Source organism: Lithobates pipiens, unplaced genomic scaffold, assembly GCF_037356315.1.
Source record: "Lithobates pipiens isolate NorthernLeopardFrog02 unplaced genomic scaffold, aLitPip1_a1.2 Scaffold_22, whole genome shotgun sequence".
Taxonomy (NCBI): domain Eukaryota; kingdom Metazoa; phylum Chordata; class Amphibia; order Anura; family Ranidae; genus Lithobates; species Lithobates pipiens.
In genome coordinates, this window is record NW_027507784.1 from 318154805 (window position 1) to 318178825 (window position 24021).

Consider the following 24021-nt stretch of genomic DNA (forward strand, 5'->3'; position numbering starts at 1 on the left):
GCCGCAGCTTTTTATAGCGCCGGGGACCCCCATATACTACCGCATAAAGCCCCCTGATTGCCCCCTAGTTAACCCTTTCACCAGTGATCACCATATAACTGTTACAGGTGACGCTGGTTGGTTAGTTATTTTTTATAGTTTCAGGGCACCCGCCATTTATTACCTAATAAAGGTTTAACCCCCTGATCACCCGGCGGGTGTCATTTGTGACTAATAACTGTTAGGGCAGTTAGGGTTAGCCCCCTTTAGTTCTAAGGTACCCCCCTAACCCCCCCAATAAAGGTTTAACCCCGTGATCACCCCCCGTCGCCAGTGTCACTAAGGCTGGGTTCACATTGCAGCGGTTTATGAGAACGGATGTGATTCGCACCGCACTGCAGTGCAAATCACATCCGATCTCTGTGCGATTCGAGTTCAGCCATTCGCCGCACCCGCCACACCCGCCGCAAATTCGCACGGGACCCTTTTTTTGGCCCGCAGCAGAATCGGATCGCATGGGTGTTCACACCATGCGATCCGAGTTTGCAGATCGCACTGCGATATGCGAACTGATCTGGGGGTGTCAGTAACATTTCACTGACACTCCCAGCAGTTCGCATAGGGCAGTGTGAACTGCCGCCGGGAGGCATGCGATGCGGGAACCCGCCGCGCATTCGTGGCGTTCCCGCATCGCTCCAGTGTGAACCCAGCCTAATAAGCGATCGTTTTTCTGATCGCTGTATTAGTGTCACAGGTGACGCTAGTTAGGCAGGTAGGTATTTAGGTTCGCCGCAGCTTTTTATAGCGCCAGGGACCCCCATATACTACCGCATAAAGCCCCCTGATTGCCCCCTAGTTAACCCTTTCACCAGTGATCACCATATAACTGTTACAGGTGACGCTGGTTGGTTAGTTATTTTTTTATAGTTTCAGGGCACCCGCCATTTATTACCTAGTCTCACTAGTGTACCCCTAAATTTAGGGGTGTCTACTTTCCAAAATGGGGTCATTTGGGGGGGTTTGTGCCATCTTGGCATTTTATGGCCTTCAAAACTGTAACGCCCTTAGAAAGCCTGAAGGCGGTGCTTGGTTTTCGGGGCCCCGTACGCGGCTAGGCTCCCAAAAAGTCCCACATATGTGGTATCCCCGTACTCAGGAGAAGCAGCAGAATTTATTTTGGGGTGTTATTTCACATACGCCCATAGCATGTGTGAGCAATATATCATTTAGTGACAACTTTGTGTAAAAAAAAAAAAAAAATTTTTTTTTTTGTCATTATTCAATCGCTTAAGGCAAAAAAATAAAATATTCAATGGGCTCAACATGCCTCTTATCAATTTCCTTAGGGGGTCTACTTTCCAAAATGGGGTCATTTGGGGGGGTTTTGTACTGCCCTGCCATTTTAGCACCTCAAGAAATGAGATAGGCAGTCGTAAACTAAAAGCTGCGTAAATTGCAGAAAACGTACCTTAGTTTGTAGATGTGACAACTTTTGCGCAAACCAATAAATATACAATTATTGACTTTTTTTTTACCAAAGACATGTGGCTGAATACATTTTGGCCTAAATGTATGACTAAAATTGAGTTTATTGGATTTTTCTAATAACAAAAAGTAGAAAATATCATTTTTTTTCAAAATTTGCGGTCTTTTTACGTTTATATCGCAAAAAATAAAAATCGCAGAGGCAATCAAATACCATCAAAAGAAAGCTCTATTTGTGGGAAGAAAAGGACGCAAATTTTGTTTGGGTACAACATTGCATGACCGCGCAATTACCAGTTAAAGCAGCGCAGTGCCAAAGTGTAAAAAGACCTCTGGTCATTTACCAGCAAAATGGTCCGGTCTGAAAGTGGTTAAAGTCTAGTTTTTTTTGGTTTAAAAAAGAAAACATGTTATACTTACTTGCTCTGTGCAGTGGTTTTGCACAAAGCAGCCTGGATGCTCCTCTTCTTGGGTCCCCCACCAGAGCTCCCGGACGCTCCCTCCTGCCACTGCTTGGTATGAGGGCACCCGAGCCAAGCCAGTGCTGTGGCTCGGCCCAGCCTTCTCTCCTCATTGGCTCACCGATTTGGACAGCCGTTTGTGTCTTAGCCAATCAGGAGGGAGAATCCCAGACAGCCGAGGCTCTAGTACAAAATCACTGGATCAGGAGGGGACCGCGGCGGCTGCACACAGGCTTTTTGTTTTTTGTTTAATAGTCATGCATAGAAAGGAAAGAGAAAAAAAAAAAAAAAAAAAGTGGCTTTACCCAAAATGGACGATGCACAGGTTGACTTTTAGCTTACCACACATGGCACAATCTGTACAACCAGTATTTGATCTACCACTTGTGATACAGGTCATTTTCTTTTAGAGCTTGTTTAAACCTGCAGCTGGGGGGTCAAGCTGCGTTTTTAACCACCCTTTAACTCCCTGTCACAACGCTTTGCTTCATGGCCAAAGCAGGAATTATACCTCGTCGCACTTGGCAGGTACCACTATCTGAACGTGACCCATTCAGTTGAATCGGGCTACGCTGTAACTGCAAACAATGCATGTGCTTGTCTGGCATTTAAGGGGGGGTGTTAATAAAGAAACAAACAACCCCCCGTCTGTCAAATACTCTCTGAAAAGCGATCTGAATACAACACTCACGGGGTTATTTGTACACTACAAAGAAGAAAAAAAAAAAAAAAAAAAAGGCTCATCAGTTTAACTGGCATCAATACCAAGAAGGTGTTATGCACAGATATGCAAAAATGGACAGGAATGTATGATGCAGCAACACACCCTACCATAAAAATAAAACATTTTTTATAAAAGACAACTGCAATTTTCTCTTTAAAACGTGGATGCCCTTTACTATCCTTTCAGGATTGCCAAAAAATAAATTTTAAAAAATCCTAAAAATGGGAAAAACACAAAAAAAATTCCCAGAAAAACTTTCTAAAAATAGAGCAACTTACAACCAAGGAGAGTTGGGTCACAACAAAAATTTTATAGCCGTCTGGAAGTGGCTTGTCCGGTTGCCTTCAGGTTCCACCGGGTAATACAAATATAATCTGAGGCTTAAAAGCTAATTACTATGTCCTGTTCAAGTGGATTACATAAAATGCTAATAAGGTTATTCAACAGAACCCCACAGTGATCAGTCATCAGATCTGTCAGAACAGCACAAAGAAGGCAGTAATGACAATGAAGTCAATATATTGAGCGCACAGGCTCAAAAGGCTGACAAATGCTGTCAAAACAAACTACCACACAGTCACAACAGACTACGTACACCTGATGTCTTGTATAAAAAAAAAACGTTTGGAAGGACCTGGAAATAAACATTTGCAGGAAGTAACAGCGCGTGAATCAACTGCTTTGTTTAAAATGAGCATTTGGCAGGATATGTTGGCTGTGTGCACCTGGCACACGGATCACGTTCCCTGGACTGCACTAAAGAAGAAAAAATAAAAAACACCCCACACAAGCACATTGGGAGCAGGTGGGAACGTTGTTGCAGGAGAGACGTTGCATGAGACACCGCATGTCTTCTGGAATAAGCTGAACCAACCTGCCTACCTATGGTCTTCTGTAGGCTGTAAGTATGCACAGCTCCTGTGCGCCAGGATCTCTGACATCGCTGATCAACCAAAAGTTTGGTTAGAACTTTAGCTATCCCCATTATCCTGGAAGTTCATAAAATCTATAATTCAAGAACCCGATACTGAAAGGTAACAGTTCTCAATAGCCGTTTCAATTAAGCCCAACAACTTACTGCCCCCCCCCCCCCCCTCATGCCAAGAGGCCGACACTTAACTGTGCCGACCTCAAGTGTACGACTTTCTGGAAAGAGCAAGGATACTGACAGCTGGAGCAACACAGCGAAAGCTAAATTAGACCTTCGGGATGCTTCACTTCATACGCACAGCCCTTGTGAATAAAATGAAGGAAGCGACATGACTAATTGCATCCCAATATCACATGGCAGCATGGCGTTCACTTTTAAAATGGAAGCCAGCACTAGGAAATGCAGAAAGCCAAAAATACTTGTAATCAAGTGAAATACAGAGATTCCATTGTCAAATTCCTAAAAATACCAGCAGCTTCAGTATCAGTCACTGCATTCTAACAATCTGTGAATCCAGTACTGTCCAGACAGGGGGTCAGGGGTCCTGGAGCCTCATAAGACAGTCAGAGGACAAAGAAAACTCATACAAGCTTTAAAAAGGGTGTTGTAAAGACTTTTTTTTTTTTCAAATAACAAACGACATGTTATACTTACCTCCACTGTGCAGCTCGTTTTGCAGAGAATGACCCCAAACCTGGTCTTCTGAGGTCCCTCGTCAGCCGTCTCAGCTCCTCCCCACAAGAACCAACCACCTTCATGTGAGCTCTCTCACATGGTGGTTAGTTCTTGCAGGCGTGCATCCGTGATACAGCCGGCGGCTATAGCTGCTAACTATTACTCGGCCCCGGCACACCACATCATTGGATGTGATTGACAGCAGCACGAGCCAATGGCTGTGCTGCTTTCAATCCATCCACTCTAGCCAATCAATGGGCAGGCTGAACGGCAAAGAGGACATCGGGGGCGAGCGCAGCAGGTGAACGGGCTCAGGTAAAGGGGGGGTGGTATTGCCAGATGTTTTTTCACCTTAATGCATAGGATGCATTAAGGTGAAAAAACGCAAACCTTTACAATCCCTTTAAGCAGGCACTGATAGAAGTCACAAGACTGCTATATACTGCTGATGGAAAAAGTTATTTAGTAGTTCATATTTACTGTGGGAGACCAGATATAATGAACGCAGGTTCCTGGGTTTAGTAACACTATCACAGCAGCACAAATGACGGAATCCTTGCGCTGCTTCTCTAGGCCAGTCGGAGCTGCAAAAGGCCGATATCAAGTCAAACTCAAGTACTTCTACTGCTTGCATTAAAAACACACAATATATTAGTGAACACAAAGCTGCATTCATTTGTCTTTTATACCTGCCTGGAGTTCCTGATCTCAACATCTGTTCATGCACAAGGTTTTAAAAAAACAAAAAATAAAAATAAAAAATTACATCAGCATGATACCCCTTTCACACCACACCGCCCATTGCGTCGGCGGTAAAACGCCACTATTTTTAGCTGCGTTTTACCGCCAGATTTGCAGCGCAGAAAGGGGTAAAACCGCAGGCAATAGCTGCGTTTTGCCGGTGGTATTACAGTGCTGCCCCATTGATTTCAATGGGGAGCAGTGGTGGAGGAGCGGTAAACACACCACTCCACAGAAGGCTGGCAGGACTTTTTTCTGACGTTCTGCCAGCGCCCTCGGGCTTTCACACTACACACAATGGTGCAGCTTCTTTAGGACGGATTGCAGGCACTATTTCTAACGCTATAGCACCTGCAAAATGCCCTGGTGTGAAAGGGGTCTTACAGCTAGTATTCTCAGAAGGCAAGATCTGCAGTAGCCACCTCGATATGCTCTCAGTACCACCTTCCTATAAACTAAGATGTGTGTAGAGGTATGCTCTGTATAGACATTTTTTTTTTTGGGGGAGGGGGCCTCCCCCTTTGTCAGGGCTGTGATGGCAAGTACGGTCGGGACTGATCTGGAATCAAAAGCCAACTACTATATGGCCTTTTAGATGCTGTCAAATAGAGAACTGCCATCACAGCCCTGCAAAGGGGGAGGCACTTTCCCTCAAAAAAAAAAAGTTGCCTTTACTCAGCACTTGGACAATTTTAATAAACCTTAAGTGTAATGAAACTCTACACTAAGCTCACCTCTAGAAAAATTGAGCCAATAAAGGAAGGGAGAGACCCAGGAGAGCTTCTGCTCTTGTGCACATCACTGATTGGGATCAGGCAAGTATAGGGGGGGGGGGGGGGGGTGGGGGCTGCACGCTGAATGCAAGAAGGTAGAAAGCCTTTAGAACCACTTTGATCTCTTCTGTACTATTCAAAAAAGGCTTTGGCTGGAATTAGTCTTTAATATGCAGTATGTTACTGGATCATGGGGAATCTTAGACAAACACAGGGAGAACATACAAACCTCATGTAGACAAAAAAAAAAAAAAAGTCAGTCAATGTAGCAAGGTATTCACCATTTCTAAATGATATTAATCTCTTGGCAAAGCACATACATTCAGTTGTTCTGCACACACACAAAAAACAGCCTGTTGAAGTTATCAGATTTCAAAACAAGTAACCCATCAGACCTCGGTCATATGATTGCAGACGTTCAGCTCTCATTTGGAAACATAAGATGGGGAAAAAAAAAAAAAAAATTCAAAAAAGCAGCTATAAACCAATACAGCTCCCTAAAAACCCCCTTCTGTAAGACCCCTTTCACACTGAAGACCGCCCAGGACTAGCGGTAAAGTGCCAGTTTCAGCAGCGCTGCATGGGCAGGAACGGGGCACTTTTAACCCCAAAGGGTTAAAAGTGCCACTGCCGAATCACTTTGGCAGCGCTGCTTATAGATGTCAATAGCAAGGAGGGTTTAGAAGTAGTGTATGCACCGCTCCAAAGATGCTGCTTGCAGGACATTTTTTCACACTGGGAAGGCATGAGAGGAGTTTTACGGGTGCTATTTTTTAGCGCCAAAACGTCTGTAAAGAGCCTTCAGTGTGAAAGGGGTCTAACTGAAAGACCAAAGTGCAGCAACATAAACACAAAATCAGCACAAGGGACATAACTTGCAGTCATTAGGATGTGTCCCTTGTGCCAACTGCATTTCTTTTAGGTGAAGTCCTCCTCTGTGCCCACCCAATCCCCGCAATCTTCTGGTGTAGTGGTGTTAATAGAAATAAAGGCCTATCATAGGCTCATAGCAAGAGTGCCTATTTCCACCCAGCTGCTCCATTCATAGAAGCACTACTTCCAGCTTTTATGAAGGGGGGCAGACATATCAATCAACTGAACCCTTCTCCAACCATAGACTGTTTCTTACTCACAGAAGCAGTACAGCTTCTATGAATGCAAGAGCTGGGCTGAAAAGGTGGGCACAGTCAGGCTTTCCTGACAAAAGCCTGTGGCAGTCTTTTAGAACCAGAAGATTATGGCAGTGTGTGTTTGGGGCAGAGAGAAATGTGTGGTGGAAAAGCATGGACAGAGAATTTCCCCTAAAAGAAAAAGAGGCATCCACACAAAATGGCTACACTCAAAGCATATGCAGAGTATATCTTGGTCTGGAAGGAGGAGAAAAACCTCAAATCCACCGTAAAAAATTAGATATATTCCCCCCCCCCCCCCCCCCCAACAGCTTAGGTCGGAGTCACTGTACTAACAATCCAACGTTAGTACAGCAACCTTCCCTGATGTTCTATGCACCCCCCCCCCCCCGCAACACTCCTGTCAGTGCTCTCAGCCATCGGCTGAGAGCACATATTGGGAGCCGTTCAGCTGCTGTTTTCCAGCATGCTCATCTGACAGAAGCCGGCTGCCATATACACAGGCCGTATGCCGGCTGTATTTATTGAACTGGCCAACATTGCCTGACATTCAGCCCGTGTGTACAAGCCTTTGTTAGGATTTGTTTTACCCTTGTCATGAAAGTGTTAAGAAGCCAGTAATCCTCTACAGAACTATATCATATAGGATCCAAATATTTTACAAAACAAATAGGCTTTCATTGGGGAGCCAAAAAGAAAACCCCTTTAGGCTGCTCTGGGATGACACGTTTTACAAATATGCAGCCTACTACTATCTAGAACTTAAAGGTCGTTTTCATAGTAAATGGAGTCACAGATGGTCTGCACTAGAAAGCGATGGGATATTCAGACACTCAAGTGAGCTGCAGAGTGATGAAAGCCTACCAAGCCAACAGCAACCCCCCCCCCCCCCCATGATCAGCAGCAGAGGGCCAGTGTAAAGGACTTACACTTTTTCCCTGCAATGTCCATTTAACATCTAAACCTGAAGTGAGCATCACATGCAATTACTAGCTTTATTGCTATATACATAGAGGATGTACTATGTAACATACATACATACATACAATGTTGAAATACTGCTAAAATGTTATCAAAATAGAAAGATGACTGGATTGTGGGGTTATTTGGCTTTAGGGAAAACACACACTCATGCTGCAAGCATTGGTCAAGTCTCCATATGGAATGTTATATTGGTACATTCCGCTATGGAACCAATGCCACATCATTGTGTCTATAGACTCCTGTAAGACACAAATTTACTAATCCTCAGCCAGTTAGCCATACAATCCTGCAATTGGCAGCAAGGCGGCTGTGTGACCCATCTAGCCTGGTATTTGTCCCGTCAGATGTGTGTGTAATCAATGACCTATATCACACAGAAAAGCAGCCTGGGGTGTTCTTGTGTCCTGTCATCAAGGCATTACCCTGGATTTACTGTGACACATCCTGCCATCCTAGCTTGTAAACACCAACTTATCTTAGCAGCTCAGCAGTCTGGAGACCTCACAGGCGCCAGCTGCAGTTGGAGAACCACAAGTATCAATCTCTTGCATCAGTCTATTACTCTTCCATGATTATGGAGATACCTGAAGTTCAAAAAGCTATTAAAAAAAAAAAAAAATGTAAAAGGCAGCCCCCAAAAAAGGACAAATGCCACAAGAGATTTGAATGCAACTGTAATTACAGTTTTCAGATCTAAAAAATAGGGTTAAAATATAAGTGGCGTTTGAGGTCATGTCATGCTTTTTTTTTTTTTCTTCTATTACAAGTGATGTTTACATTCCCTGAAATTGGAATAAAAGGGATACAAAAAAAAAAAAATAAAAAATAAAAAAATAAAACACGTATTGTTAAAGCGCCCCATTCTGACCACATACGTAAGTCACGCCCACATATGTAAACAGTTTGAGGTATCGCCGCGATCATTAGAGAGCGATAATTCTAGGAAAAGACCTACTATAACTCAAAACTGGTAACCTGTAGAAATTTTTAAACTTCGCCTATGGAAATTTTTAAGTGTTAAAATTTGTCACCATTCCACAAGCGGGCACAATTTTGAAGCATGACAGGTTGGGTAGCAATTTACTCTGCGTAACATTATCTTTCACAAAAAAAAAAAAAAAAAAAAAAAAAGTTTGCGTTTGCAAATACGGCGTTACAAAGTTATGCAACGACCGCCGTTATATTCTCTAGGGCATTTAAAAAAATTTTTTTATAGATAGAGAATATATAAAAATAATTTCGGGGGTTCTAAATTTGTAGCAAAAAAACCTGTTCAACTTGTAAACACTAATTATAAAAAAAAAAAAAGCCCAGTCCTTAAGTGGTTAAATTGTACCCGGTGCGACTGCAAGCTGAATCCTGACAGCTGTACTTACATCAAGACAACTGGCCACATGCCCGCTGAGCTCTGCAGCCTCACGGTGATCATTTGGAGCTCTATGAGTTTATGACAAGCCTTCATACACTTTTATATAGCAAGTTTATTAGCAACTCCACTTTTGTGGGGGGTGCAAAGAAAAATACAGCGCATACAATTGCAACACGAGTCATATTGCAATTGAAGGTTATTAAAAATTACCTCTCTCTTTCAATCTGCAGCCCTGTCATTTTCTGAAAGTGCAATATGGCTATGTGGAGCTGTTCTGTATACAGAATATGTACAAAGCGCCCCCCCCCCCCCCCCCCCCCCACGAGAAACTTTTCCTGCTTGCGTGATTGGCTCACCGATTTTACCGGAAGTCTGCCCCAATATACAAGTCAGATTTCAGGCATCCCCTGCAATAAAATTTCGTTTTGTGGGATCCTTCCAATAGGAAATCACATCTGAAGAGGTGCAGGCCCAGCAGTTTTCCCTCATTAGGGCCCTGCAGGTGCTGCAGCTGATAATTATGAAACCAAAGATTTCACTTTCCTACATGGACACCATTATACCCCAATCCCTATAGTTGCCGATGGGACTACAGGCACCAGCATGCCCTATCATCAAGTCTTTTACTAAGCTGCTTTTACTACATTTTGAAGATAAAGAACTTCATAAAATGAGACGACTTCACCCTCCATGCTTGTAGTTGAAGCTGCAGATCCACAGAAAAACTATTTTGAGACACCAGTTGTGTGCAGTATATTACAGAAGAACTATAAAGTTCAGCATCACTTGCACAGACAGGAAAAGTTGGCTTTTTCAGCAGAGCTAAAGAAAGTCCGTAAACAAAAGTATTAACAACATTGTGAAGTCACACTACTTGTGGAACCCCAGTCAGACCCTCATCATCCCCCCTAAGTTACCTGAGCAAGGTGACGCTACCCCTTCGCACAGGCAAGAAGAGCACAGGCTCAGAAACACGGATGGGCTTGAACTGAAACTTGCAGCCGAAGCACAAGGCCGAGTCGCTGAAGAAGGACACGGAGACGATGGGTCGCTCGAAGATGTGGATAGGGTCCACGTGAGAGACTATACAACCGCCGGGCTGATAGTCATTGATAACAGCGCTGTTTACAAAGCCGTCGGGGATGAGGCGGTGCTCCACCAGGCGACGGATGACCAGCTCGTGTACCCAGTCCGGGATATCATCCACTTCACCCTTGGTGTAAAGAAAAAATATAGAATCAATGAATAACCAGAAGTATTTTTCATAAAGAATGCAAAATAAAACAGGCTGAGCAGTAATATGAAAGGTCTGCTTACACTTTCTAGACCCCTTTCACAAATCACCTACTACCTGCAAGACGTAACTATATTTAAAATAAATAAAAAAGGGAAAGTAGTTTTTTCTTCAACTCGTTTTCCTGTACCCCCCATCTTCCACATCACAGGGAATAACAAAGTAATGGAAAGGGTCTTTAACATGGCCCTAGATAACAGCAAGACCTGAGAGGGGTTCAAATGCTTCAACCCTCTCTACCCAAAACTAAGAAAAACTGTTTGGTGGGACAAATGCTTATAAAATGCAGCAGTCGCTGTGAAAGACGGATAACTAACATTCCCTGTCTGGTGTACAGAGAAACCAAATTTGATTTTCTCGCATTACTGCCTGCACGGTGTCCGAGAGAGTACCCACCTGGGCTATGCTTCTGGTTCCTTATGCAGAGTACACAGGTAGGTGCAAAATGTTCTCTAGTTGGGGCCCCTCTTCCTTCTCTACAGGTACATCACAGTGCCTGGAGGAGTTGGCACCGGCTCGCAGTATGGAGAAGCCCACTTAAAAAAGGGATTGTTAAGTCTCATGGTTTTTCACCTTAATGCAATCATAGTACCCGTGTTCCCCAGGGGTACCTACCTTGGCATAGAAACCCCCCCCCCCCCCCCATCATAGTACCCCTGTCAGGTCATGTGTTCTCCAGGAGTACCTACCTTGAGGTAGACCCCCCCCCCCCCCCGATCATAGTATCCCTGTCAGGTCATGTGTTCCCCGGGAGCACCTACCTTTGTGTAGACCCCCCCCCCCGATCATGTCACGTGTTCCGAGGGTACCTACCTTGGAGTAGACACCCCCAATAAAAGTAGCCCTGTCAAGTCACGTGTTCCCCGGGAGTACCTACCTTGGTCTAACCACCCCCTCCCCAGCATAGCACAGGTCATGTGATTCCCGGGGAGAGCCTACCTTGGTGTAGCCCCCCCCAATCCTGTCATGTGTCCGAGGGTACCTACCCTGGAGTAGACCTCCCCCCCAATCATAGTACCCCTGCCAGGTCACGTGTCTCCCGGGGAGTACCTACCTTGGTGTAACCACCCCCCCAGCATAGTAACCCTGCCAGGTCATGTGTTCCCCAGGAGCTCCTACCTTAGTGTAGACCCCCCAATCATATCACATTGTCATATTTCGAGGGTACCCACCTTCCAATCATAGTACCCCTGCCAGCTCATGTGTTCCCCAGGAGTACCTACCTTGGGATAGACGGCCCCAATCATAGTAGCCCTGTCAGCTCACGTGTTCCCCAGGAATACCTACCTTGGGATAGACCCCCCCCCCGATCATAGTAGCCCTGTCAGCTCACGTGTTCCCCAGGAATACCTACCTTGGGATAGACCCCCCCCCCCGATCATAGTAGCCCTGTCAGCTCACGTGTTCCCCAGGAATACCTACCTTGGGATAGACCCCCCCCCCCCGATCATAGTAGCCCTGTCAGCTCACGTGTTCCCCAGGAATACCTACCTTGGTGTAGATGCCCCAATCATAGTACCCGTCAGGTCACATGCTCCCCCAGGGTACCTACCTTGGCGTAGACCCCCCAATCATGTCACATGTTGCCCGGGAGTACCTACCTTGGAGGTAGACACCCCCAATCATAGTACCCCTGTCAGGTCACATGCTTCCCCCCGAGGGTACCTACCTTGGTGTAGACCACCCTCCCCCATCATAGTACCCCTGTCAGGTCACGTGTACCCCCGAGGGTACCTACCTTGGGGTAGAGCCGCTCCTGCCCGGGGCCTCTCCTCTGTAGCTGGGCCCCGTACGTGTATCCTTCCCCGAAGAAGTACTTGTTGCGGAGCGGCGCCCGGTCCACCGTGTGATCCCGGTACAGCCCCTTCTCGGCCCGGGCCACCACCTCGTCTATCTTGGCCTCGATACCGGCACACTCCTCCGGGGAGAAGAGCCGCACCTGGCGGACCCCGCTCCGCACCTTCCGCGCCTCCTCCTCTTCCTCCTCCGCTGCCGCCACCGCTTCTTCTTCTTCTTCTTCCAGCTCCGCCTCCTCTTCCTCCGTGTCCGAGGCCGGCTGCTTCCTCTTCCTCACCTCGCGGGACTGCAGCTTCTCCCGCAGGTCGCTGTAGCCGCTGGCGGCCGACATGACTGGTCTGCGAGGTCGGGAAGGGGGAAGCTCGGCACTGCTCGGTCACCCGGGGCTGGGCATGTCCGCCGGTTCACTCACTGTCCTCCCATTTACTTTCTTCCCCTCACACCGGAGAGCGGATACCACTGCGCCAGCACCGTCCAAGGCCCGCCGACGTCACTGCTCCGATCTGAGGGGATCCTCTCTACCATTGGCCCGCGGGCGGGTCAATCAAAAGAGTGGGCGGGGAAACGTGCCGAGACGGTGTGCGTGTCCCCGCCACGGCCTACGGAGATCCTCTCTGCTATTGGCTCATGGTCCTGCCAGTCCTAACAATGGGCGGGGCAAAGAGGAGGTCACGTAGGACCCCCAGAAGCCAGGGCTGGCCATAGCTGTGCCTGCACGGACGTTTTACATAATACCCCAATGTTAGGGCTTTTTAAAACAACAGACGCTTGGGAATGGCGGCTAAGACAATTCAGGAATATTTTTGGGGCTGGCCTGCGAGAGTTTTACAGTCAGATAAGATTGTGTTAAGGATTAGGAGCTTCTGGCGCCTTTTGTTTTGGAGGCTTCACGAGAGAGTGTCGACGTGACCAGAGTAACGTCTCCCAGGGGGTGGAGTACAAAGATGGCCGCCGCACTGGGGGCTTCTGGGGTGCACCAAGGTGGCCGACAATGTTCGCGCGCTCCTCATGTGTGGAAGCTCCACTCCAAATCTACCGGGGGACGCTTTAATACAGTGACAGACCGGGCTTTAAAGTGGAACTCCTTCCAAACCCTCTTTATTAAAATGTAAAACCAAAACTATATATATCTTTTAGTTTTATTTTAAATAGGAGATGGATAAAAATCTATTCATACTATTTTTGGCCATCAGGCTGCATTCACTCCTTAGCGTCACATTTTTGGGCCTTTGTATGACTGTTTTTGTAAATATTTTTTTAACCACTTCAGCCCCGGAAGAATTTACCCCCTTTCTGACCAGGACATTTTTTCTTTGCGATACAGCGCTGCATCGCTTTAACTGACAATTGCGCGGTCGTGCGACACTGTACCCAAACAAAATGTATGTCCTTTCTTCCCCACAAATAGAGCTTTCTTTTGGTGGTATTTGATCACCTCTGCAATTTTTATTTTTTTTGCTCTTGAAACAAAAACAAGAAAGGCAATTTTATAAAAAATACATATATTTTTACTTTCTGCTATAAAACATTTTCAATTGCAAAGATGTAAAAAATACATTTTCTTCCTCAATTTAGTCCAGTATATATTCTTCTACATATTTTTGGTAAAATAATCCCAATACGCATTGGGATTTGCGCAAAAGTTATCGCATCTACAAACTATGGGATACATTTATGGAATTTTTATTTCTTTACTGGTAATGGTGGCAATCAGCGATTTTTAGCGGGATTGTGACATTGCGGCGGACAAATCGGACACTTTTAAAACTTTTTTGAGAATAAATATTGGGGTGAATATTAAGGGTCAATATTTGGGTTAGGGGTACATATTGGGGTTAGATTAGGGGTTAATATTAGGGTTAGGATTAGCGATAGAAGTTAACGTTAGGGGTTAATATTAGGGTTTAGGGATAATATAGGGGTATGGAATTTTTATTTTGTTTTTATTTCTTTACTAGTATTGGTGGCAATCAGTGATTTTTTAGCGGGATTGTGACATTGCGGCGGACAAATCTGACACTTTTTGAGAACCAGTTACAGCGATTACTGCTAAAAATATGCCAAAAATATGCACTGTCACTGTACTAATAACACTGGCATAGAAAGGGGTTCACACCTAGGGCGATCAAAGGGTTAACCCCTAGGAGGTGCTTACTAATTATGTGGGGGATGGTCTGGCTGGATGAAGACAGAGATTGGTGTTCCTGCTTAGCAGGACCACAAGATTTCTATCTTCTTACCTGTCAGAAAGGCGGTCTGCCTTGTTTACATGGGCAGATCGCTGTTCTGCCTCCCTGGGTCAGCAATTGTGGGCAGACATCGGGTCCGCCAAAATGCTGATTGACTCCCCCTCTATCCAATCGTCGCCGCAAGGTTATATTGCAAGAAATGATGTACAGGTACGTCAATATTTGGGTTAGAGGTACATATTGGGGTTAGATTAGGGGTTAATATTAGGATTAGAGATAGGAGTTAATGTTAGGGGTTCATTTTAGGGTTTCGGTATAATATAGGGGTTAGAATTAGGGGTTAATATTAGGATTAGGGGTTAATACTAGGGTTAGGGGTTAGAATTAGGGGTTAGGGGGTCAATATTAGGGCTAGGCATTAATAGTAAGATTGAGGTAAATATTGAGGTTAGGATTAGGGATTAATATTAGGAGTTAGGGGTCAATATTAGGGTTAGGGGTTAATATTAGGGTTAGGGGTCAATATTGGGTTAGGATTAGGGGTAATATTAAGGGGTAATATTAGGGTTAGGGGTTAATATTAGGATTGGGGTAAATATCGGGGTTAGGATTAGGGGTTAATATTAGGGGTTGGGGTCAATATCAGGGTTAGGGGTAAATGGAGTTAGGATTAGGAGTTAATATAAAGGTTAGGGGTCAATATTAGGGTTTGGGGTTAATATTAGGGATATGGAGTTAATGTTATGGGTTGGGATTAGGGATAGATTTTAGTATTAGGGGTTAATATTAGGATTAGGGATAGATGTTAGTATTAGGGGTTAATATTAGGATTAGGGATAGATGTTAGTATTGGGGGTTAATATTAGGATTAGGGCTCAATATTAGGGTTAGAGGTTAATATTAGGATTGGGGTAAATATTAGAGGTTTGGGATAGGGGTTAGTATTAGGGGTTAATATTAGAATTTGGGCTCAATATTAGGGTTAGGTGTCAATATTAGGGTTATGATTAGGGAGTGTAATATTAGGGTTTTTGAATTATGAGTTATTTTTTTTTTTTTCATAAATTATTTTTTATTACTTAATAATTGCATTTGAGCAGAAAAAACATGCTAAAAATGCCTAAATCAAGTGTTTTCAGCCGTTTCTATGTAAAAAAAAAAAAAAATGAACACTTAAAAAACACACAAATCTGCCTGATTTGAGCTACAAAGAAAGCTCCAGAACTATTTTGAGCTTCAGGCGACTTGTAGTGCAGATGTAAAGTGTCTCCATAGAGAATTATCTACTTTTTTCACCTCCAGAATTTTAGAGCTTCAAGCTACAAAACTCGGAGGTGGGAATGGGGCTTTAGTGTCCCACCAAAGAGACTTTTCTTCACTTCCTGTTCTATAGATAAAATAGGAAGTGAGGGAAAATCTCTCCAAAGTGAAGGGAATGGAAATCCCCTAATATTTGTCACCAGACCAGGAGTCCTCATTATAAGATTTCCCCTCATTGTGGTGAGGTGAATTAATAATTTCCCTCACTATTATGCCCTGTACACACGGTCGGACATTCTGACAACAAAATCCGCCTGATTTTTTCCGACGGATTTTGGCCCAAACTTGTGTCGCATACACACGGTCGCACAAAGTTGTCAGAAAATCTGATCGTTCAGAACGCCGTGACATACAACCAAGGGCGGACTGACAACTCATGGGGCCCCCGGGCAATAGGAGATTATGGGGACCCCGGGCAATAGGAGAAGATTATGGGGCCCCCAGGCAATAGATTACAGGGCCACACAGTATACACACACATACAGTATACACACACAGTATACACACACACAATACACATACACACACTGAAAGGTACTGGAGAAGTGGGGCAGCTATAATCTTGGGATTTAAAAAAAAAACACAGATTTTTACATACTGTCCCTGGTTTTATTGAGGCTGGCAACCCTGATGGGGCCCCTTGGTGGCATGGGGCCCTCGGGCAGTGCCCGAGTGCCCGAATGGTCAGTCCGCCCCTGCGTACAACACGTACAATGGGACTATAAAGAGGCCAGTAGCCAATAGCTTTCCTCTCATAATTTATTCTGAGCATGCGTGGGACTTTGTGCATCGGAATTATCTACACACGATCGGATTTTAACCACTTAATAACCGGCCTATAGCCGATTAACGGCTATAGGTCGGTTTGCTATCTCTGAGAGGCCGTTAATTAACGGCCTCCCGGAGAATCGTTCGTGCGCGCCCCCTGGGGCGCGCACGCCGGAACATCCGTGCTCGCCGAGTTCACGGGACCCGGCGCAACACGGATCGCGGTAAAGGACCAATGGCAGCGGTCCTTTACCACGTGATCGCTCCGTCCAATGACGGAGCGATCACAAATGTAAACAATTCGGCTTGCCGGGTCAAGCTAAGGTCATCAGTCTCCTCTCCTCACACCGATGCAGCGTGAGAGGAGAGGAGAACATTCCAGTGAAAATAAAAAATAACCGTGAGTGCCCAGCAGTGCCCAAATAGTGCCACAACAGTGCCAGAACAGTGCCAGAACAGTGCCAGACCAGTGCCAGACCAGTGCCATCTATCACCTGTGCCACATCTGTGCCACCTGTGCGACCTGTGCCACCTTTGCCACCTCTGTGCCACCTCTGTGCCAGCAGAGCCACCCCAGTGCATACCAGTGCATACCAGTGCCACTACAGTGCATACCAGTGCCATACCAGTGCCACACCAGTGCCACACCAGTGCCACCTGTGCCCATCAGTGCCACCTGTGCCCATCAGTGCCACCTGTGCCCATCAGTGCCACCTGTGCCCATCAGTGCCATCTGTGCCCATCAGTGCTCATCTGCGCCACTGCAGTGCCACATCAGTGCCGTCTGTGCCCACCAGTGCCGCCTGTGCCCACCAGTGCCGCCTGTGCCCACCAGTGCCGCCTGTGCCCACCAGTGCCATCTGTGTGCTAATCAGTGCCACCAGAGCCACACCAGTGCCACCAAAGTCACTATAGTGCCCATCAGTGCCACCTGTGCCCATCAGTGCCACCTGCGCCCATCAGTGCCACCTGCGCCCATCAGTGCCACCTGTGCCACTGCAGTGCCCCATCAGTGCCGCCTGTGTCCATCAGTGCCGCCTGTGTCCATCAGTGGCGCCTGTGTCCATCAGTGCCCACCTGTGCCCATCAGTGCCCACCTGGGTGTTAGCTTTCCAAAATGGGGTCACTTTGTGGGCGTTTCCATTGTCCTGGTGCTCCAGGGCCTTCATAAGTGTAATAGGTGGTTGAGGTATTAGATGTGTAATTTATGCTCCTAGAACGCCTGAAGTTGCTACTTCAATGTTGGACTTGTGTATGTGGCCAGGCTGTGTAAAAGTCTAACACATGTGGTATCACCGTACTCAGGAGGAGCAGCAGAATGTATTTTGGGGTTTCATTTGTGGAATGTATATGCCGTGTGAGAGAAATAGCCTGGTAAAATGACAATTTGGTGTGAAAAAAAATTAAAATAAAAAAAATCTTTATTTTGCAAAGAATTGTGGGAAAAAATTACAACTTCAAAAAACTAACCGTGCCACGTACTAAATACCTTGGAATGTCTACTTTCCAAAAAGGGGTCATTTGGGGGGTTTTTGTACATTACTGGCTTGTTAGGGTCTCCAGAAATGAGATAGACTGTCAGTACATCAGCTGTGATCAAATTGATACATTTTCAGTGATTGGCACCATAGCTTGTAGACCCTATAACTTTCACGCAGAATAAATAATATCCACTAATTTGGGTTATTTTTACTAAAGACATTTAGCAGTATACATTTTTGGCCAAATTTATGAAGAAAAATTACTTATTTGCAAAAAATTTTAATAGAAATGAAGAAAAATGCTTTTTTTTACAAAATTTTCGGTATTTTTTCATTAATAGCACAAAAAATAAAAAACGCAGAGGTGATCAAATACCACCAAAAGAAAGCTCTATTTGTGGGAAAAAAAGGACGAAAATTTCAGATGGGTACAGTGTTGCATGACCGAGTAATTGTCATTCAAATTGTGAGAGCACTGAAAGCTGAAAATTGGTCTGGTTATTAAGGGTGTTTAAGTGCCCAGTGGTCAAGTGGTTAAACAATCGGATTTTGTTGTCGGAAAATTGTAGATTCAGATCTCAAACTTTGTGTGTTGGAAATTCCGACGGAAAAAGTCAGATGGAGCCCACGCACGATCGGAATTTCCGACAAAATGCGATCCGGTCGCACATTTTCCCGTCAGAAAGTCCGGCCATGTGCACGGGGCATTAGACAGCAGCGGTCACCAGGATAACTGGAAAGGATACATTTCCCAATGGGGGGCTCAGAGAGTGATAACAACCCCACGGAGGTTCTAACAGTTCCCTAATTCTATTCAAAATGAAACAAACCCGATGTCAGATTTGTAATCCTGTGTGTTGCCCCATAAAGGAGAAATCCCACCACCTATTGTCCTGGTGACTCAAGCGGAAGTGCAGAAATGTCAGTGTACACAAACTTAAGCCCCCTACACACGATCCGAATTTCGGCCAGCAAAAGTCCGATGTGAGCTTTTGGTCATAAATTCCGACTGTGTGTGTATGCTCCATCGGAATTTTGCTGGAGGAATTTCTGCCAGCAGAAGAGTGAGAGCAGGTTTTCAAAAGGGAGTGTCACTCTTGCTGTGCCTTCTGGGAGAGGGTACTTAGGGTGCGGATGTCACGTGTTTCGGGATTCTGGTCCAGAAGTGCTTTCTGACTGTTTGGTCCTGGTCCTCCTGACCAGCCCCCAGGACTGTCATGGCCTGGGGTGCGGATCGACCCGACTTCAAGCCTCGGGGATGGCTAGCCCGAGGTAAAGAAACTGAAGGAAGGATTCGGAGGTGGTCCGGTGCCGTCTCAGTTAGTGGAGAAGCCCAGCAACTGTGAAGGTTTCCAGGGGAGGACTCTTCGGGAGAAGGCCACGCAAGGGTTGGCTTCTCAACAAGAGCCTGGACCAGCGGGAGACCCCAAGTGAATCCAAACTCGTGTGGTACCACTGGGCTGGCTGCAAGATACTGGTGCCATACAAGGGTTCTACAAGTTGTCTACAACCTTTCAGTTTCACTAAAGTGCTCTACACCAAGTCTGTGGCAGAGACTTGTATCTGATTTAAACACCTTGTTGGCTGCTAGACCTGGTGAGAGAAGGACTATCCAATAAGAGTGAGGATCCAGTTGTGAATGGCTGTTCTCTGGATTACCTGATATGAGAGGTGGGTTTTTTTTCATAGTGGCTTAACACTAAGAGTACCTGGACTTTTTCCCTACCTAAACCCTCTAACCCCACGTTGAGAGACTGTGTTTGTTAACTATCTTTTGCAAATAAAAATCCCTTTGAGTGGATCTGGTGTCAGTCTCTACAGTTCTTGGGCCATCTACCTCGGGAAACCCCTAGATACGCACAAGGTGAAGAAGGTTAGCCCAATTATTTCAGCTGCTCCTTCGGGGGTCAGTGCTACATAAATAACAAACACATCACACTTATCTCCACTGTGCACTCCATTTTGCACAGAGTGGCCCTGATCCTCGTCTTCTGGGGTCCCCCAACAGTGCTCACGGCTCCTCCCCGCATCGGCAAACCACCTAGGAGAAGCGCTCTCCTTGGGGGTCCCCGTGCGGGCATGCTCCCGAGTCCAGCATTTGAGTCTATAGACACAGAATGCTGGACTTGGCCCCGCCCCCTAGGGTTTGAGCACTTAAAGCGGAGTTCCACCCAAAAGGGAAACTTCCGCTTCTTACTCCCATCCGGTGTCACATTTTGCACCTTTTAGGGGGGAGCAGATACCTGTCTAATACAGGTATTTTGCTCCCACTTCCGGGCATAGATACCGGAGCCACCCACGGGTATCTACACCACTTCCGGCGCCTTCTCCGCCCCCCCCCCCCCCTGCTGTCTTCTGGGAGACACACAGGTCCCAGAAGACAGCAGGGATCCAGTGGGATAGTGCAGCGTGAGTCACGCATGAACAGTAGGGAACCAGGAAGTGAAGCCACAAGGCTTCAGTTCCTGATTCCCTTACCAAAGTAGGCGGCGGCAGCACCCGACAGCCGAGGGATAGATCGGTTTCAGGTGCCGACATTGCAGGAGCCCTGGACAGGTAAGTGTCCTTATTTTAAAAGTCGGCAGCTGCTGTATTTGTAGCTGCTTCCTGCATGTATCACTTCTGACAAGTTTTCCTGACACCAAGAGAAAAAAAGGTGATGGGGAGGGAGCTCCAGCACACAGCCTATGATTGACAGCCTCAGTTCTGTTCCTGTGGGCAGTGTGAAGTGTGCGCTTTGAAGAGATGTAGAGAAGTGACGACGGCAGATAAACAGGTACAACTTATGTAGGAAGCTTGGTCTTGTGTAACACCTGAGGCCAGTCATTTCACTGGGTATATGTAAAGGCGTACAACCACTTGAAGACCAGTTCTGTAATTAGAACTGAGACAGTAAATAATGCAAAGCACAAATATTTGAGCTAGAAAATAGGTGAACTTTAGTAAACTTGGATGTGAAGTCTTTCTAGTGGAATCCATCTCCCGCGCAGCCCGCGCTTCCTGCGTGTTCTGTGATGTCAGGCGTTGTTAAGTGCAGCAAGGTCTCCGGGCCTCTGAGCTCTACAAGACTCAGATCTTCTTGTCCTGCTTTGAACTTCTTATTTTTCTCCTCACTTGCCTGTCATTCCGATTAGGCAGATGTAGTGCGCCTTCAAATGCGCTTTGACAGCTCCTACATTCACACAACACAACCCCTTTGTCTCTGGATACCGGGCCACCGGCAGCACAGGGTTAAAACTAGCTGGAGCGTGTACCTGTCATGTCACTATTCGCAAATCTCTTCAGCCCATGTTATACTGTGCGGGCCAAGCTGGCACTGAGCTAGTGTTCTCTTCAAGTTGTAATTTTCTTTACATGCCAGGAAATATGAGACAGCAGTCAGGCCCCTTTTAAAGCAAACCTGTCGCTTCAAGTTAAAGCTGAACCCCGGGCGCAGAAACGTTTATTTAACCATTGGCGGACCACCCACCGCCTTTTTACTGCGGCAGGGCCGCCCGCTGCACCGGATCACATACATAGACAAGATCCAGAATTTCCAGATAGGAGGCGCGTGCACGCCACCCCATCTGTGCTGTCATTCGCTACAGCACAAGTCGATTAAAAGGTCCCGGCCAATGATTTGTGATCAGCTGAGCTGATGACAGTACAGAACCCTGTGTTTACTAAAAACACAGGGCTTTGAACACGGAGCAGCAATGCGACTGTTTTATGTCCCTGCAAAGCAAGGACAGAAAACAGTTCCATCTCTTAGTAAAATCAGCCCACATTACACATTGTTAGGCAGTTAACCCCTTCCCAGCCAGTGTCATTAGTACAGTGAGAAAATATATAGTGACGCTAAAGGTGAATTAATGCATTATGCATTAAGGTGAAAAAACATCTGACAGTGCCGGCCCCCTCAGCCCCCTTGTTTTACTTACCTGACCCCTTGAAAGTCCCGCGCTCTTCACATCCTCTTCGCTGCTCAGCCTGGCCATTGATTGGCTGGAGTGGATGGATTGAAAGCAGCGCAGCCATTGGCTCGCACTGCTGTCACTCACATCCAATGACGCAGCTATAGCTGCTGGCTGTATCACGGGAGCTCGCTCGCAAGTGCTTCTCAACATGGGAGGGAGCTCGCATGAACGTGAGAAGTACTTGCGGGGAGAAGCAGAGACAGCTGCCGAGGGACCCCAGAAGAGCAGGTTCGGGGCCACTCTGTGCAAAACGAGCTGCACAGTGGAGGTAAGTACAACATGTTTGTTATTTTTTTTTTTTCATATAATTCTCTTTACAACCCTTTTAAAGGTCGTCAATTCTGCAAACCTCTCCAGGCTGTCTGGTTATCATGGCAGCTGAGTGCAGTAGCTGGATCTCCGGATGACAGCAGGAAGCAGACAATCGCCGCTGTAACCAGTGTGGAACGCAAGATGGCATTGGGCTGGGCGTGATGTCACTGCGGAGCGCTTGTTAGCATGCTGATGTGGATGGGTGGTAATGCGTTTCAAAGCTTCCGCTTCTTCTTCACACCTGGTAGGGTGATGGACCTGTCAGTCTAATATAGGGAAATGAGTGGGAGGGGCGATCATTCGCTGACCTGACAGATATGTCAATCAATCGATTAGTACAGTGACAGTGTATAGTATTATCACTGATCATTGTATTAGTGTCACTGGCGATGTCAGTTCCCATCCCCAGCTTCAGTTAAAAAATTTTTTTTTATGTTTGGTCTTTTTTCACTTATATAATAAAAAAATAAAAAGATCCAGCAGTGATCAAATCCCACCAAAAGAATGCTCTATTTGTGGGGAAATTAAAAAAAAAATGAATTTGCGTACAGTGTTGCCAGTTAAAATAGTGCAGGGCTAAATAGCAAAAAATAGCGTAGTCATCAAGGGGGGTAAAACTTTCCAGAAGCTAAAGTGGTTAAATATATATATTTAGAGTTTATAAATATTATCTTATATAGTTCCTCAATAGCCACAAAGGATATCCATTTTGTGGGCACCAATTGCCTCTGCAAACCCAGATGTTACCATGTAAAATAGCAGTGACATAATCACTGTGCTGTACATAGCCTGTACAGGAAGCTGTGGGAGGGGCCCAACAGGCTCCAGCCACTACAGGCTGCCTGCAGATAACTACGGAAGGGGGAGGAGACCAGACCAGTCACCCTGCACAAGGAGAGAGATCAGCAGTGAGCGGTCTTTATTACAGGAAGCTCCTGCACAGAGGGGAAGTCTCATGCCCTGTACACATGGTCAGATTTTCTGATGGAAAATGTTCGATGGGAGCTTTTTGTCTGAAAATTTGACCGTGTGTAGGCTCCATCAGACATTTTCCATCGGAATTTACGACACACAAAATTTGAGATCTGGATATCAAATTTTCCGACAACAAAATCCAATTGTGTGTACACAATTCCAAAGCACAAAGTGCCACGCATGCTCAGAATCAAGCAGAAGAGCAGCACTGGCTATTGAACTTCATTTTTCTTGGCTCCTCGTACGTGTTGTACATCACCGCGTTCTTGACCTTTGCAATTTCCGACCAACTTTGTGTGACCGTCTGTATGCAAGACAAGTTTGAGCCAACATCCGTCATAAAAATCCATGGATTTTGTTGTCGGAATGTCCGATCAATGTTCGATTGTGTGTACTGGGCATTACAATGGATTACTGCTCAGATCGGGAAGATATACACAAAGCATTCCAAAATTAATCCCTGGTTCACACTGAGCTGCAATAATGAAACCATCACGATTTCACTCCCGCATATCAGTCCCGATTTCGGCGGCGATTTCAGACATCTGTGCGGGTTTCTGCACAGACGCCAATGGAAATTGCACCCCAAAATCGCAAGAAGTAGTACAGAAATTACTTTTTGAAATCAGTGCAGCGCCGTGAATGCAGCGTCGTACCAATTAGGACTCTGCCATTCC

General features: G+C 45.9%; 1 protein-coding gene across 1 annotated transcript in view; it reads right to left on the bottom strand.

Annotated features, from left to right (window-relative positions):
• The window catches only part of ALKBH5 (alkB homolog 5, RNA demethylase), a 30908-nt gene extending 18040 nt beyond the window's left edge, over window positions 1-12868 (bottom strand). The window contains exons 1-2 of the mRNA XM_077449445.1: window positions 12285-12868; window positions 10170-10465 (exon numbers count right to left, since the gene is read on the bottom strand). Coding sequence (XP_077305571.1) covers window positions 10170-10465; window positions 12285-12674 — 686 coding nt within the window. The 5' untranslated portion in view covers window positions 12675-12868. The remainder of the gene's footprint in view (window positions 1-10169; window positions 10466-12284) is intronic.
• Between the last annotated feature and the right edge of the window lie 11153 nt (window positions 12869-24021).